The following is an 18,028-nucleotide window of genomic DNA, read 5'->3' as shown; positions in this document are numbered from 1 at the left end:
CAGCTGCTAGGTGGATCGGTTTTGGGCTAAGATACCCGTGGCAATCTATACAGCTGCTAGGTGGATCGGTTTTGGGCTAAGATACCCGTGGCAATCTATACAGCTGCTAGGTGGATCGGTTTTGGGCTAAGATACCCATGGCAATCTACACAGCTGCTAGGTGGATCAGTTTTTGGCTAAGATACCCGTGGCAATCTATACAGCTGCTAGGTGGATTGGTTTTTGGCTAAGATACCTGTGGCAATCTATACAGCTGCTAGGTGGATTGGTTTTTGGCTAAGATACCTGTGGCAATCTATACAGCTGCTAGGTGGATCGGTTTTGGGCTAAGATACCCGTGGCAATCTACACAGCTGCTAGGTGGATCAGTTTTTGGCTAAGATACCCGTGGCAATCTACACAGCTGCTAGGTGGATCAGTTTTTGGCTAAGATACCTGTGGCAATCTATACAGCTGCTAGGTGGATTGGTTTTTGGCTAAGATACCTGTGGCAATCTATACAGCTGCTAGGTGGATCGGTTTTGGGCTAAGATACCCCAAGCAATCTATACAGCTGCTAGGTGGATCGGTTTTGCTTATTACTTTGGCATTGTGTTTACATAACCTAAAGGAATAAGATATCCCGTATCGAACACTTGATTGAACATTCACTGCTAGTAATTAAATTTAATGTATAGCTCAAACAATATTTTTAATAGCCCTCAACCAATAATAGTGCATTTATTTGATGATTAGACACGCCTGCATGCAAATCAAAATCCATCAATGGATCTGGGCTCATGAATTAATGGACGATCAGATTTTATTTTTTTTTATTCGTCGGTGAGTGTCAAAAGTTATGTTTTAATTTTCTCACAAAGAATGTCTTTTTCTCCCTAATAGTATGCTAAATAGAGCACGATAGACTAAAATTAACAGAACAGAACAAATGGTGGTTGATGGCCTGAGCTGTTCGTGATAAATCCATCCTTTCCCCCCACCAAACAAAACAAAAAAAAAGTTAAGAATACACAGACTATTGATTTATAGAGGGGGGTCAGACAAGATAGTCCTCTCCTTAAAAATTATTCACCGACCCTCTTCTTTCCACAAAACTGTGTGCGATACTCTTGACTATTCAATCTATCCCAACGCACACTATATAATCGTGGATCGAATGTCAGCTAGGCACCATTTTCCACGTCTTAAAGAACCTCACACTTACACACTTTGCCAAGCTCTCTGAATGAACTGCACCAATGTATTGGTCCAATGCCCTGGTTCTAAGTTTCCCTCAGATAACCAGATTACCAGGAATCCACATACCCCTAACCAACTACTGCAACATTTTTATCCTGGCTTCTCCTCAAACAATATAATATTATGCCCACTCTTATAAAGGAGGGGGAGTTTTTTGTATACTAATGGAAGTGGCAACTTAAATAAATACATTTTGAAAATGTCTTAATTTAACACTGCCAACTGAAGTCCTTGTACTCTCATCTTCTGAAAATGGCAATACACGGATATTAATTTTATCACAGGTTAGGGGAATCCTCCCTCAGAGCCACATTTTACCTTCACAAGACAGAAACCTAATCACTACTTTTGATGAACGCCTTCCCCTAGGGGCTCCTTAACAACTCCCTAACACACAAGTAAGAGTTTTGGTTTTCAGAACTACCCTGGGTCTCATCTCCACGCCAATCTGTCATGGCGCAACTCCCAGCCCCGTGAACATACCACGGCTGATCTTCCATGTTTGACAAGGATATACAACCTTTGTTTTTTTGGATTGTGTAAGGTCTAACCTCCCCACACTTTGTTCTTATTTCTGTATTTCCTTGACAAAATTGACACCTTTAAAGTCAAAATAAAGAATTTGGGGGGGGAAAACAAACACATTTTATAAAATCCAGGTGCAGCTATTAATGTAATATTGAACCACACATATATATATAACTCATGTCCCCAGCCCGACGTCCAGTCATTGACTGCCTTACAGGATTAATAAACATAGAAACAAAGAAACATAGAATGTGACGGCAGATAAGAACCATTCGGCCCATCTAGTCTGCCCAATTTTCTAAATACTTTCATTAGTCTCTGGCCTTATCTTATAGTGAGGATAGCCTTATGCCTATCCCACGCATGCTTAAACTCCTTTACTGTGTTAACCTCTACCACTTCAGCTGGAAGGCTATTCCATGCATCCACTACCCTCTCAGTAAAGTAATACTTCCTGATATTATTTTTAAACCTTTGTCCCTCTAATTTAAGACTATGTCCTCTGATTGTGGTAGTTTTTCTTCTTTTAAATACGGTCTCCTCCTTTACTGTGTTGATTCCCTTTATGTATTTAAATGTTTCTATCATATCCCCCCTGTCTTGTCTTTCCTCCATGCTATACATGTTAAGATCCTTTAACCTTTCCATGTAAGTTTTATCCTGCAATCCATGAACCAGTTTAGTAGCCCTATGGATAATAATAATAACCACTTGACAATAAAACCTAAAAACCAAATAAGTCTCAGTGAGAGACAGTGAACAGTCCAAATTCTGTGGTCTTGAAAGAGTATCTTGTTTTTGCAAAACCATTTAAAAATCCTTAAATCCTTAATTGAAACACAGCAGACAATTTTACAGCAGCGATATCCTCAGTGTGCCAATCTTGGTTTCAAGGAGTAACGGACACTAACGTGAGAATTGCTGAAAATACAGAACCAGAACGTTAACCAACTCCGACCCACAGTCACATTACAGTTACATTGTGACGGACTCCGACTTACACAATTCTCCCTTTTATTTTACGGTGTTTATTGTAAAGCCCAAGTAATACGTTAAAAGACAGATGACAGATTATATGAAGCCAATTTTAGGATGCCAGAGTAATTTGTAAATGTATAGCAAACCAGGACCAGTGAAACAAAGCAAATGAGTTGTGAGTGAGCAGACAACCGTATTCTATGTCCTGGTATGATCTGGTATGCTGAAGCGCATCAAACAACCTGTATTCATTTATTGAAAAGCATTACACATAGATTACCGTATTATGAATACTGTAAACCAGGAAATTATTAGCACTTAAGTATGTGAAAGGTATTGTTACTTTAAATGTTGATTTAACCACACGTTTATATCGCACTGTTTGCGTGCTTGTAGGATTTCGAGAACCCAGGATTGACAAAGAACCCTAGAGGGTCAGAACATTACTGGCCTACCTGAATTATGTTATAATAACCAGGGATTTAAAAAGGTTAAGTTTGACGCACACAAGTGTGCAAATCTTTCTTCAAGTCCATAGCTGGAATACCGGGGTCAGAAATGGTGGTTGGTAGGTCCAATAGATGAAACCAAAGTTTTATATAGAATAGGTTGGGGCATTGTCCCTTGTGAACTCAGCACAGGGTAACAGTTGTCAAACAGTGGATGTACTTTGTTAAGACTGATTAGCTAACTCCACAACAATTCGTTTGGTATAACGCGTGGAAGAATCTGTTTCCCACCACTACACTCACTGAACCTCACAGTAAGATTTCTTAAAAAGAGTTTGGGAATAAGCCATAGGGTAACTGGTTTTACACTTTACTTTGGGTGCAAACCAAACAACATAATCCTTTCTATCTTGTTATACTGAAAAACACCAAAACTCTCTTAAAAGGGATCTGAGTTTTTTTCGTTTTTTTTTTTTGGTAAAGCTGCTGCATGGTGACGAAGTGCTGTAGAAAAAAATGGAAACCAGGAATAGGAGTTTGTCTCTGGGTTTTTATGGAGAATATTTTCGTGAGATGTAAACTTTGAATTCTCACTCAATAAATAACCCCAAGTGTACCTTTAGAAGCCAAGATATTATAACCAAAAATAGGTATCCCTTACAATAAAGGCCATTTTCTCTGAGTATCTGTAGAAAAAGTTATCTTCTCAACAGTTTGTGGCAGGCATTGCAGATAATATATTTTTGTAAGCCTTTGTTGTCAATGCACAGTGTTGAGCCTCGGCCTCTTTTTGGCAACAGAAAAATAATCCAATAACTAACCCAGCCCCAGCAGGAAAAGAGGATTTTGGATAACCTCAGTCTTTAGTGTATCCGTTATATTTCCCTTCTTGATTGCATGTGCAGCAAAAGGAAAGGAGATATACTTTGTCCATACGTTCACAGTACCAAGAAGGAGGTCTATAGCACATTGATAGTGGAGTAGACGGCTTCTCTTTTATCAAATACATCGTTCACTGCACTGCTGTGAATTGGACAGGAAAAAGACAATATTATCAGTATGGGGATTTCTCTGATAGGAATGTAGGAACATGATATGTGCCTTATGCAAGTCAACAGTTTTTTTTTTTTTTTTTTTGTTGTTTTTTTTAGTTACACCCAAGACAGGTCCAATAACAATAGACACAACGTGGATGTAATAACCTATACGAGGATTTGTTCTTTAGTTAGAACTATTATAGACATTTAAAGTTGTGCTGGATCATGTGTAAACATAGCTAGGTGTAAAGTGTGTAATACGTTCATAAAAAATATTTTTAGGTCTTACGGTAAATACCTGGTCAACAAAGATTTCTTTGACCCCAGAGTCTAGTTCCTTGAATGAAAACAACTTGGTCAACAGAATGAAAAGGTAAAAGGAGGAAGGAAGGGAACTGTTATTGGTGTTAGGGGTCTTAGACAACACACCAAGGAAAGGCCCTTTAGTGGCCTTAGGTGAGGAAGTTGCCCAGCTCAGCTTTCGATAAAGTGTAGAGTGGACATATGAAATGCATAAAGCTGCAAGAGTCTATACTTTTTGTGCTGCCTTCATAATTATTTTGTGGTTTGGCTGTCTTGTTTTTAAATTATTTCAATAAAAACTATATTTTATACTGTGAAATGTCACAGCATTGGCTTACTGATTACCTTTAAGGGTTCCGTTAGCAAGCACCTTTTCCTTTGCATACCAGAGGGATTTGCCCAGCTTAATTGGACAAGGCTTTAAAAGGATAGCCTCACTGCCCAATAAAAAAAATGACTTTTCTTAACTTCACATAGAAGACATGTCATCCTTAATTTCATAGATTTCTCTGATGACGGTAAACTGGACACAGAGGTGAAAAAGTACAAGCAAGTTTAAATGGACTCCTTTTTGTTATATCTCTCTCTAATAATTGTATTGCTGTTTGTGAGGCAAGTTTTCCAAGTCAGTAGGCAAAAGAGAGAATGATTCATTCCAAAATAGACTTAAAAATGGCCAAGTCCTTCGATATGCCCAATAGAACGCTATTGCATAGTCATCCAGCGTGCTAGAGCTTAGTTTGATGGACATAAAAGTGATTTTGCAGCAAAAGCAGATCAGGGATGTGGAATAACCTTTAAAATGTGGTGACAAATCCCTTATAATGAAATATGACACTATTATCAGTTTCCTATGATGGATTGGCCCATGCCAAAATTCTATTCAATAACAAGTGAAATAATAAAACGGACTGTGGTATGACCAGTAGGTATAGCATGAGGGATAACCGCAAAGTAAATGTCAATTTGATTAAGAGACACAGCAGGATAGCCCTCAAGGTGGCTCTAGACAGCCATCTAGGGCCCAGGGGTTAGACAAGGTCCCCAGAATCATGAATTTGCTCGGCCTCATTTACCATCCATATCTGAAGAATGGGTGGGGCAAACCCAAAACCTACGTGCCAAGGGTCTTGTGGGTTCTTATTCCTTCACTCTTATAGACACATTTATATGCCGCTACCAATACCTGCTTTGCTTCAGGGCTGGATGCATAGGTGGTGGCAATATTTTAGAGGTATCACAGAGTTTGCTTTGACAAACTGGTCCCTTCAGTAGTCAAGTTGAGCCTTACAGGAGGCAAACTACTGGTCGGATTTGTCTACCCCGATAGAGAGAAAGTTTGCTCAATATTAATTAATTCCCATTCATATAATTTATAGATCAAGCTCAACTTGCATTGCCAGTTCTTGCAGGTTAACTAGATTTAAGTGTGGGAATTGCCTGAAGTTTCAAGCAGACGCCATTTAGAGAATATACTTTATTCCACATTTAAATTTTACTTTTAATATTTAAATTGATATTTCTGCAGTTCCTTTGTGGCAAAAAAAAATTGTCCCAATCGTCTAGCATACTTTCAGCCTCTTCACATCTGCGACTAGTGTTTTGCATGCATAGATTAGACCAAGCATGTCTGCTCACCTATTCTGTAGAGATACAGACTTCAAATTTACTGTTTCAAGAGCAGGCAATGACATTCCCAAAGGGCTTCTAGCAACATCAGTATCAAAGAGCGTTGATAGATTACTGAATTGCGTGCCTCTAGAATCTTAAACATTTTCCTGCCAGGAGGGACAGTAGCATTGGACTTTGCATTGTGGTGAAGGATGGCTTAGAAGAGGAAAGAGTTAAAAAATGAAAATTAATGTGAGGGCCGGGGTATTCCTCTTGGCAATGCATCCTGGAACCAAAAAACATTTTTGATACAAGTAGATCTATAAATCATTTTCATGAAAACATTTTAAAAAATAGGTATTAAGTATATATGTTCAGTAACTGAATCCTTTATAATAATTTTGCTGAACAGATCACATGTCACAAACCATGTAGGAAATAATATTAAAATTGTATAGAGACAAAAGATAGTCTTTGTTATTCTCAAAACGTCTACTATCACTATAACCTTTTTACGAGATTACATACTTTTAAGCACATAATGGGGAAATACAAAAAGCTGTAAAATTATTTATACAAATATATTTTTATGATAATATGACTATTATTCACACGTTTAGACATTGTTTAAATATAGATTGACAGGTTAATCTAAACGTATTGGCCTATTGGGGAACCAAGTGTCTCTGGCTGTGCCCACTCATCAATTATATTTGGCATTTGAAGAATGCTGGCACATCACAGTTAAGGTACTCACTACAGAAACTCAAACATTCTAGCAGATCCGTCACCAGAAAGAAGTAAAAAAAATCCCGGAAGAGTTTGGACACCAGCAGCAAACGGTTTGGGATCCCATATATAACGCTAGGTTTACATTTTTAGTTTAATTAGGGGAAAAAAAATAAAATTATATATATATATATATATATATATATATATATATATATATACACACACCACAATGAGATGCAGTATATGGTTTACCAATACACATACTGAGGCCATGTTCAAAATTCTGATATTAGAATAAATAGGATATTTATAAAGGCAATAGTCCAGGAAAAGTTCCACAGTTTTCTCTTCACCACAAACGAATGTAAATGTAAATAGACAAATCAGCAAAACTGACCGAAAATATTTATCTTATTTGAGACGACAAAAAATTCCAGATGCCGAAATAAGCCTAAATATGAAATTTAAAAAATGAATTCATAAATAAAATGGCATATGTGAGTGCTTGCATCTTTAGACACCGCACCTGAAAATTCTGAAGAACCTTGTTTGTACCACAACAAAACTAAGAAGACATTTTGAAGAAACGTGCAATTCTTTGCAACCTATTTTGTTTAATGTTGTAACATTGTATAATAATGGCATTTAAACACCATGAAATTGATGTGGATTCTACTGAAGTTTGTGAAGTTTGACACACTCGTCTTGTGAGATTTTGTGGCTCTTGATACACTCCTGATTTGTGCCCAAGCCTGAGAAGATAAAATTCCCAACTTCCAAATGTCTACAAGTCCATCAAACTCTTCCAACTATCTAATAACCATTTCTTCTCACCTTTGGACAAGAATAAACTTTCACTGACTTGTGTGAGTGAAAGTAAAAATATAACAAGAGCATATTAGACGTCCTAACAGGTGGGGTGCGTGTATTCAAGATGATATACATGGGAGACCAATGCTCATCTTTGTTTAAGAGTGTTCAGATATGAAAAGGATGTTTCATAATGTTCTGGGCCAATTTCATTCCAACTCTTTCTTCTCAGATACATCAAAATCTTCTGTTTCACGGTGTCTGTCTGGAATTCCATATGCCAACTCATGCAACAGCACCGCAAAGAAGATGTGCCATTTATCATCAGTCGAAGATTCCCCTACTCCTATGTTTGAGATGGAAAGTAGGCATACCCTCGAGAATAATGAGCACAACACATCCAAGATGGGGCAGATCAGTTCAGGTAGGATTAAAAAATAAATAAACAAAATAACTACTGGGGATAGCAGTATATTCAGTCTAATATTTGTCGTTCTAAATAGTTCCTTATATTGTCAAAGAGTCAGAGTCAATGGCATTTATTGTGTTGGCATTCCAACTCTATTCAATAAAATCAAATAAATAGGTAGGAGCAAAGAGAAGTCAATATACAGTAAAACGTGGTCAAACAAAAGGGAAGCTTCTATCTCACAGAAAGACTACAGAAATCACATAAATACTCATATATACATATTATAAATCTAGGGATTTTTTTTTAAAAGATATATTTCACAAGCTCGTTTTTTAAACCATTCAAAAGACTCAAATTATAATTACGTAGGTCTGTTGATTAGACTCTTGTATGAACTATGGACAAAGCTCTGGAATGTCACAAAGAACACAATGCTAGAATATTGTTGTAGTTGGAGAAAATATCACAGTAAGCCAAAAACACCTTTTGCTCTCCAGTACACTGTTAGTCTAATTTATTCTTCAAAGACCAAGAATCTTTGCAACCATTTTGCATCTGAAAATCAGGTGTCCAAAGGTCTTCTGTGTTCTAGAATAGAACATCCAAGACTCTTAGAACATCTTCTGCCAAAGCTGTTACTACTATTAAAAAAAAAATAGCAATAAATAGCAAAATCACTACGATAATGTCCTCTAGCCATTTGGAATGCAGACAGATTACTGTGGAACTTGATTTCAATCACCAGAGTCAGTTTCATAACCCAAACTCTATAAAGCTAGTAATTTGGGGTCATGAGCATATTGTTGGGTAGCACATTCAGCTTAATGAACAGAACGCCGTTCATAACAAATTGGTTTTTCAGAAGGTCAATTTGTCCTCGTGCAATAAAACACTAAATTTTATTTCTGAACAAACAGACTAGCATATTAAATAATTTGGCAATAAGAGGTCATACTCACCTTCGGCTTAGTGACAAGAGGGACAAAACAATAATACTATTTCTCTGGTTTAATGCGGTGTTAATCCTTGCTGTATGGGGGTTTGTAGTTCGACATGGTGTAACATACAATAAAACAGCTATGTGTCTCTCGTGTGTCAGTTATAGTAAATATAATTTTTGCTTCTCCTTTAAATTCATAGTTCCAAAAATTAAACTTTTACACATCTTTATTCAGTAACCAATAGCAGATCTCTTGCAGCATTCAGCCCTGCCCTCTGTGAAGTCATCAAGTCTGAGGATGTTGGTCCAATCCAAAGCTTCATAGGGAAGCATTGTGGATAAAAAGCGCATGAGTGGCAAATACCATGATCCGCCAAATGCTTCTCTATGAAAACCAGTGAACGCTACATCGCAAGCTGTTCACTTGCCACTCAATTTCTGCCTAGATTATAATCATTATCTCCAGCAATTCTCCTGCAATTCACAGTGGCAATGATGGATAGTTAATGACGAGTATGTGGTCTGCTCTCACAGGAGTGTGCAGTGCACAGCACATTATAGGCCCTCGTTCTCGATGAGCTCAGGCCCCAATTTGTCTATATCAGCATGCTCAGCGCGTTGAAATCATGGTGTGAGTGGGCATAAGAGCCAAGAATTATAATTCTTGACTCTCCAAATCAGCGGGCATGGCTAGAAGCCGTGCTTTCAATCCCTCAAAAAAAGAAAAACAAAGTGGAAGAAATAACAAAGGGGGCGTATTTATGGCAATATAAAAAACGTAAATCAGAAGTTGTTATAGTGTCTACAGTGTTGAAGATGACACTATAAGATATCTGTTTAGGAGGTCACAGATTCCACAGATGATCACACAGCCGGTGTTTGAAGAGGACACATTTACATCTACTTTTATATTAAGACATGAGATCTTATAATGTTTTCAGGACCCGTGATCGAGTGTTACATTTTGTATAAATATTCTGTCTCGGTTACAGTCAAATCCAGTTCCTGCATGTTCCATCTCTTCCATCCAGGATGGAAGGAAGGATCCTAGAGCTTTCATTCTGCTTGTACCATTATTTCACCCTAAACGTATAAATCTCTCCGCAAGTTCCCGATTTCAAACTCTGGGATGGCCTGGCCATCCCACAGTAATAAAACCTTCATTTATACAAAAAAAAAAAAAAAGTAACTTCTCATTGAATGCCGAACACAGATATAAAGACTAAACCCCTAGACAAAGGGTGTCGACACCTGGAAAATATATATATATATATATTTTTTTTTTTTAAATAAAATCCCATCTCCGACAGATCTTCATTATTTTCTGTTATTTTATTTTGTATTTTGCAAATTTTCCCTTCAATTTCCATTACAAAAATAAACACATTGTAGAACCTCTAATTATTCTGCAAATCATATTGATAGAGTATATATTCTGGATAATACCTTTCCACTCTGAGAATTTAATTATCTATTGGATATAAATATGGAAATATGATGGCTGGTTATCGCTTAATGACTTTGCATCACTCTGGGCTCTAGAAAGTACGATTGATTGAATGAATGATTTATTGCAAATTACACCAACCTGGGAACTGGGAAGAGTGGGTCACAATGGAAATTACGCAATCGAGCAAGCTGGGATTTAATTGAAAAAAAAGTATATGTGCAATTTAAAAACAGTGCCATGAAGAGGGGATGTCAGGGAGAACACATGGCCATTCTAGTACCTGTTCAAACCTCGGGGTTCTAAGTTCTGTGTCTGGAAGGGTAAACTTGGTTGTTCCGAGTTATACATTGATTTAGGCTTATATTAAGGTTTAGTAGAAATAAACAAACCAATACATTATGATTCTGATGACCCTGCCTGTATATAATCAAAATGCGTTCAGCATTATTTCATAAAGTCAACTGAATGGCGTGTTACGCTTACACCGCCTATATTAAGCTGATGTGCAAAATCTACATTAATCTAAGTTTACATAGTGGTAAAAAAAAAATACAAAAATTGAAATTGAAAGAAAATGGGATTAAGTTAATGTACAATCTCATCTTATCTAAAATACCAGATGAAGGCGTGCGACTTCTTGCTGTTGCCACTAATTTTCAGTATTCTGTCTGACTATTCTTGTAGTCTTCCTTTTAACCATATGTTCCAAGCGGTTGAGCATCGCAACAGCTATGAAAAAAAACTATTACAACCACAAACTGCAGTTATATTAAAAGGAGCTAGTGCTTGCATTCGAGTGTGTGTTTCATATAAAAGAAATTGCTGCCCAGCAGCCGGAGGGTCAATGTTATTCAAAATATATTTCACAGATAAAGTCCAAACCTCAATAAACGAAACTGTTAATTTCACTAATTGTAACCGGAGCTTGTACACGCTCTAGTACCTCTTACCCTTTAGGATATGAGGTTAAAGAACGAGGATAATTCACTTGCCTGAGCTGCACTATACATGATAAATCGTAATTTCTATGTTTTCTGCAATGTGATTTGGGTTTATAAAGTATTGAAATACTGAATTAGTATGCTGAAATACTCTCAGCAAATACCATGCATGTATGATGGTCATTTGTATATTTATTAGAATGGCAATGTTTTAAGGGTTAACTCTCGACAAATACAGCAACCAGACCACTTCATTGAAATTAAGTGGTCTGTGAGTCTATAGATTTCCATTTAAATTTTATATATATATATATATATATATATATATATAGTTTTTTTTTTTTAAATATTTGATTTTTTTTCTGCTCATCACCCCCCACCTCCACAATATTATTATTTATAAAGCGGCAACAAGTTCCGTAGCGCTGTACAATGTGTGGACTAACAGACACGTATTTGTATCCAGACAAGTTTGACGCACAGGAACAGATTGATTGAGGGCCTGCTCAGGGAGTTTACATGCTAGAGGGAGTGGGGTATAGTGACACAGTAACAGAGGGATTGAGGCCCTGCTCAGTGAGTTTACATGTTAGAGGGAGTGGGGTATAGTGACACGGTAACAGAGGGATTGAGGGCCCTGCTCAATGAGTTTACATGCTAGTGGGAGTGGGGTATAGTGACACAGTAACAGAGGGATTGAGGGCCCTGCTCAATGAGTTTACATGCTAGTGGGAGTGGGGTATAGTGACACAGTAACAGAGGGATTGAGGCCCTGCTTTGTGAGTTTACATGCTAGAGGGAGTGGGGTATAGTGACACAGAAGGTAAGGGTAGGGTAGAAAAGTAGGTCGCTTTTCTGATACCCGTAGCAGAATTTAAAATCACAAATCAAAACGAACATGCTTGTCCATGGCACAAGTGATTTGTTTGATGTTCAGTCTATACAGTGGTACAGAAACTGTGAATTCTAACGATCTCCCAATTGACCCAAATTTGGAAAAATTGCTGTTCGTAACAAAACAAATCACAGAGTCTAGTTACTACATTTTATGAGGTTTCGGAGAAAAAAATTGGATTCTGTAATGTAATAGTTCCTGCAAGTGGCAAATAGTATATCTGGGGGGGGCGGGGCCAAGCCAGCAAGCTGAGCAGACGCATGATAGCTGGGCTCCTGCTCTACTTGCCGATTTCATCTAGATATTCGCAAAACTCGAGACATTAAGCAAACCGGGGTGCACTGCCTATATCAGGGGTGACCTGGTGATAATCCTGATACCTGAACCGAGTGTTTTGGAGATCGGAAGCCCAGGGTGGATAGCTGCGGCCTACAGATGGCGGAACCGGGGAGAGGCGGCCGCTCTCCTCGCCTAAACATTAGAGGTACAGACCCACCAACGCCCTGCTCCCCCCCCTGGACCGGCGGGGGTCATCCCGGTCCAGCCCTGAGGGGCAATTTTCCTGCCCGAGCCCCAAGGGTGGAACCCAGCGAGCAACGAGAAGCAGCGCAGCCAGATAAAATGGCCGCCGCCACGTGTACTCGAGACTCGGAGAAGCCTGACCTCGAGGCCAAGCTAGATAAATTATTCGCCAGGTTCTGGAGGACTATAACAACCAGGGAACGACAGGCCAAGGCATGCAAACCTATCACAGTGTTGCCGGTTAAGTCCCAACAAGAGTGCACACCGCCTCATGCGAATAAAGCCCTCAAACGGCACTGTGGACGGCAGAAACGAAGAGCCCGAAAGCCCAAGAGACTAACACGGTTGAAGGCCGCGACCCATCACAGCAAATGCCCGGTGACATTAAACTCACCTGTGAGGCATGAAAAGGCGATTCTACACCAGCGGCACACTGCGTCAAATAAGAACCGGACACGGCCGAGAGATCACAGGCAGACGCAACTCCTCCGCCGACAGCACCCAGAAGCGTGCCCTCACCCGGGAAGATCCTGGAGGCAACACAACACCTTACACAGGCTACCCCACGATAGCAAGTCCACCTCGCCGGAACGGAGCTCCGATCCCGCTGTCGCAAAGACCTCATGCATCATACAGAGCTACTGGCTACAGCATACCATCAAGCAGATCCCTGCAACCAGGCAGCGGGTCTTGAGATCTGGAGTCGGCTAGGGGACTACTTTAAATTGGCTACCGGAGTCTAACACCTACTTTGGACTCTATTTACAGTGACAGAGCAAAGTTCTTTGATTTTACATATGTTGCTTTTCTTGTTTTTTGCTCTATATCTGCCTTGTATATGTAAGTACATCTTAAGTACTGACCCCAATGCCCAATATCCTACTAGCGCTGGGTACCTGCAATTTAACTTAGCATACAACTCATGTATAGGTAGACATATCAGCCTGTTCTGATGTTGTTCAATGTCCTGTTACTAACTTATGCCAGTCATGTTATGTAAACATATTACTTGCTACTGCCACTCAAATAAGCTATTTCTACATTCTATAAAAGTAAATACCCAGTGGTTACTAAATAGCTAATCATTAACTTAATCTATGATATTAACCTGTTATTGTTTCAAGTTGTAATGTTTGACCTAACCCTGTATCACACCTTCTCAGATAAGACGATCTGACAAACTACTTGATAAGCGACAATTATATATAAAATGTGCAGAACCCTCTAATGCCTGACTATTGTAACATGATGTTTCATTACATGTCTTCCTTGCTGTTGTGGCATGATAAGCATGACTTGTTGAACCCTTGCACAAATAAAATAAAGAAATAGTATATCTGATGGTATGTTAGCTTACTGGGTCTGTGAACATCGATTGTGATAAAAAGAATAACTCGCCCTCTATACATTATCTGGAAAATGATCACAGAATCTCTGCCTGGAGTCACTATATAGTCACTTTATTAGGACACAATTGGAAAAAACATATCTTTATGTGGGCAGCTACACGTGTTTGCATCTCTGGAGAAAACATTTTATGTATTTGTATCACCCTGCTATTGACTTTTGCTGAACAACATGATTGCGTAATTAAATGATCACAGGAAATATGTTCCCTTCTATTACACCAAGCTCACAGACCGCTGATGAGAACAGTGCCAGATTCTACAAAAACGCACACAAAGCGGATCAATTTATCTGCTCGTAAAAAGAAAAGAAAAAAAGTTTCAATTTTTCAAAAAGGGTCAAACCATTTTACAACCTGCAGTTCAGGGCTTAGTCAGGAGAGCCAAGGAAAGCTTCTTCCTATGAACTTTCAGCTCACTGCTGTCAGTAGTGGAGACAGGGAGAGGCGCCCGGCAGACAACAAATAAAAAATAACTGAAAAATGGTTTGACTACTTACAATGGGGGGAGGGGATGCCAGGGCAGTCCTATTACCATAACTACTTCAGAGTGTTCCTTTAATTATGAGCATCTTAGCAGTAAAGCTTTTCTCAGGATGTTTAATCTAATTTCCATAACTATAATTAGCCAATTTAGGAAGATTGTTGATTGTTGCCTACAGATTAGTTTACATTTTGAAAATTAAAATGTTTTGTTTTGTTTTGATGTTGTGTTTTCAGGAGGTGAAGGAGCACAGGCCAACACAGAAAACTGCCCAGAAAATCACGAAAAGTCCCGTTGCCAGTCATGTACCTCAACATTTCTAAAAATCGCCTGGGGATTCCTTATTATTCTGTCGGTTTCATTCTCCTGGGTTGGAACCACACAGATCGTCAAAATTACATACAAAAATTTTTACTGCCCTTTCTTCATGACCTGGTTCTCAACAAATTGGAACATTATGTTTTTTCCTGTATATTATTCCGGACACCTAGCGACAGCACAAGAAAAGCAATCTCTTCTCCAAAAAATCAGGTAAGGTGTTTTTTTTTTTTTTTTAATTATTTCTATTTTTATGATAGCTGAATACAGGATAACTGCAAGTCCAAGTCATATTGAATACAATCTATACATTTTGAACAATGGCAAGGAGCCTATTCAATGTACAGGCAATCAAAGATTGGAGTTTAGTGAATAAACGTGTCATCATAAATGTTCGTGAAGTCGTAGGCTTAGTCCCGGGCAAGAGAGACAACAGGGCTATTAACTTAAGTGAGAATTCAAAGTAAATTTCACATCTAAGGCCAAAGTAGCTAAATTGGAAAAAAAAAATATCTAAATCAGCTGTGCTTCATATTTGCTTACTTTTGCCTGAAATGTGAAATTCTCTTTGAATTAGTTTGGAATTCTACACTTTAGCAAATAACTCTGAAACGCTCTCTTCCCAAATTTCGTAAGACAAGCGCCGCTAAGTTGTATAACAGTAAAAAAAAGTTTATACGCTGAAGTTACGTTACGTCCATGAGCGTGAAAAAACATTTTCAATCCATTTAGGAGAAAATGAAATCGATACATTGTTATTATTGCCATACTTGTTAATTTTTATCTTGAACATTTTTGAGAAGTTTAAAATTTTACAAAAAAGGTTTGTATATTTAATAAATATTTCCCAGCATGCACCTGCTCCCTTTCTCTCCTGATTGGCTGCCCATTTCACGGAATGTCAAACATTTCTTACATTCTATTAACATGTTCGTTTGGAAGAGTTTTTAACACATTCATCAAATACTTCTAACTAGCGAGACCCGGGTTATATTGAAATCTGTTAAAAGTATTTACCTTGTACCTTCTGAGCAGAGATTGCAGCAAGTCTTTAGACAATCTTATATCTAAAAAAAAAACCAACAGATTTTTAGTAACCCTTGGGGACCATAACAACCAGTCTGTGATTGCATATGTAGCACTATTCCATATTTACATACGTAGAATTATTTGTGATCTCTTGACTCTGAGTAATTCTAGAAAGGACAAAGACATCCTAAATGTCACACAATCTTTTCAAAGACATCAGTTGTACAAATTGTCCGATTTAGAAATTAATCTGAAAAACTTGTAAAAGTACCGCTGTGCTAAGACGTTCTATACTGCTTTGGTAGCAGAGTAAATGGTGCATGTGTTTTAAATATTATTGCAATTTTTATACCATATATCAAAGGATAACATTATATAATTAAGAATGAGGTCATGTTTCCAAACTCATATTGGCTTATTTTGGCTGGCTGGAAGCAAGGTGACTACATTGCTTCCTCTGCTCTCACTCGATCTGTAGCACAACGTTACTGTATGAAAGGCAATTTTTGAGGATATAATTTTTTTTTTTTTTTGTAAGTTAACAGAACAGGTTAAATGTTTCCCACAAATATCTTGCCCTACACATTGGAGTTTGTGTTAAAATAAAAAAAACAAATACAGATGAGCTGATTTTCAAAGTATTATATTCACTACAGTGAGCACATGATTTGGAGTATTTGCTTGTGGGAAGCTTTCTATTCAGTGTATAATAACACATATTACTGTGTCAATATTTCGACAGAGAAGGATGTTTTTATCATTGGTCTGCCAATAGTAGATAAAGGCATTGCGGACGGTCCATAGCAACAAATCTCACATCCTCACCAGTATTCTCAAAAGGCTCTCCTGTTTGTTTGGCCACACATGTTTTATTACTCAGCGTGTGCTTTCATTAGGGATACTTTCATTGTCAAGCAAGGACAAAAACACAACCGTACTGAAGTACAAAATATTGTGCTGGCAATCCAATTCTTGGGATTCCATTTCTATTCCAGTTAATAAATAAAACCGTGCTCATCAGGTTTTACGTTTTGAGACATTTCATAGAACAGTGAAAGGAACACTTCAAGCACCAGAACGACTACAGTACTATGAAGTGGTTATGGTCCCAGGAGTTTAAAGAGATACTGTAGTCACAAAAACAACCGTAGCTATCTAAAAATAGTCTACAAAAGCTGTAGATCTCTTGTCTGCAGCCTTTACAAGCCCTCCCCTTCTAACCCCGCCCAGACTTTCTGTGGCTGTCCAATCACAGACTTGCCAATGCAATACAATGCCCTGGGCATGTGCGGCCTCCTGAGTTTAGCTCCACTGAGCTAAACAAAAGGAAGTAACAGAATCAGTTGTCTGATTGGCAGCCAAGGGGATGTAACAGGGTTAATTGATACAAGTGCCAATTTCTATTGAAGTCTAACATTTTTGTAAAATGAATAAAATAGGATACACTCTTCACACATAAACCACTTCACAAGCTAAAATGATGTTTGGGTCTGGAAAGCCTAAGCCCTATATTTATTTAGCGATACAAATAGGACAACGGACATGTTTCTTTGTATACATTTAAACTCGTGTTACTATGTGTTTTGTTTGATCATTTTATTTTTACTTTTTTAGGGAATGCAGCCGTATTTTTGGCGAAGACGGCCTGACTTTGAAACTTTTTCTTAAAAGAACTGCCCCCTTTTCCATTTTATGGACTTTGACAAATTACCTCTATTTACTGGCTCTGAGAAAGTTGACGGCCACAGATGTCTCCGCTCTCTTCTGTTGCAACAAAGCGTTTATGTTTTTACTGTCGTGGATTGTCCTGAAAGACAAGTTTATGGGCGTACGGGTAAAGATGTACATTTTTTGCTATATTTCTAAGTATTGACTTTATGAATTGTGCTTCGAGTAATCAAATATATATATATACACATACACACACACTTATATACACAGTCAC

The 18,028-nt window shown here is 38.1% G+C and overlaps 1 protein-coding gene across 4 annotated transcripts in view; it reads left to right on the top strand.

Annotated features, from left to right (window-relative positions):
* The window catches only part of SLC35F4 (solute carrier family 35 member F4), a 119,039-nt gene that overhangs the window by 81,019 nt on the left and 19,992 nt on the right, over window positions 1-18,028 (top strand). For 3 of the 4 annotated variants that reach the window (XM_063440381.1, XM_063440383.1, XM_063440382.1), the window contains exons 2-3: window positions 14,973-15,267; window positions 17,698-17,917. In XM_063440381.1, the coding sequence (XP_063296451.1) occupies window positions 14,973-15,267; window positions 17,698-17,917 (515 nt within the window). Of the gene's footprint in view, window positions 1-7,919; window positions 8,112-14,972; window positions 15,268-17,697; window positions 17,918-18,028 lie in introns of all 4 variants that reach the window. The other variant, XM_063440380.1, reaches the window with a different exon arrangement.

Source organism: Pelobates fuscus, chromosome 13 (genome assembly GCF_036172605.1).
Source record: "Pelobates fuscus isolate aPelFus1 chromosome 13, aPelFus1.pri, whole genome shotgun sequence".
NCBI classification, from domain to species: domain Eukaryota; kingdom Metazoa; phylum Chordata; class Amphibia; order Anura; family Pelobatidae; genus Pelobates; species Pelobates fuscus.
Note: the sequence above shows the minus strand (reverse complement) of the source record. Positions and strands in the feature narration are given on the sequence as shown.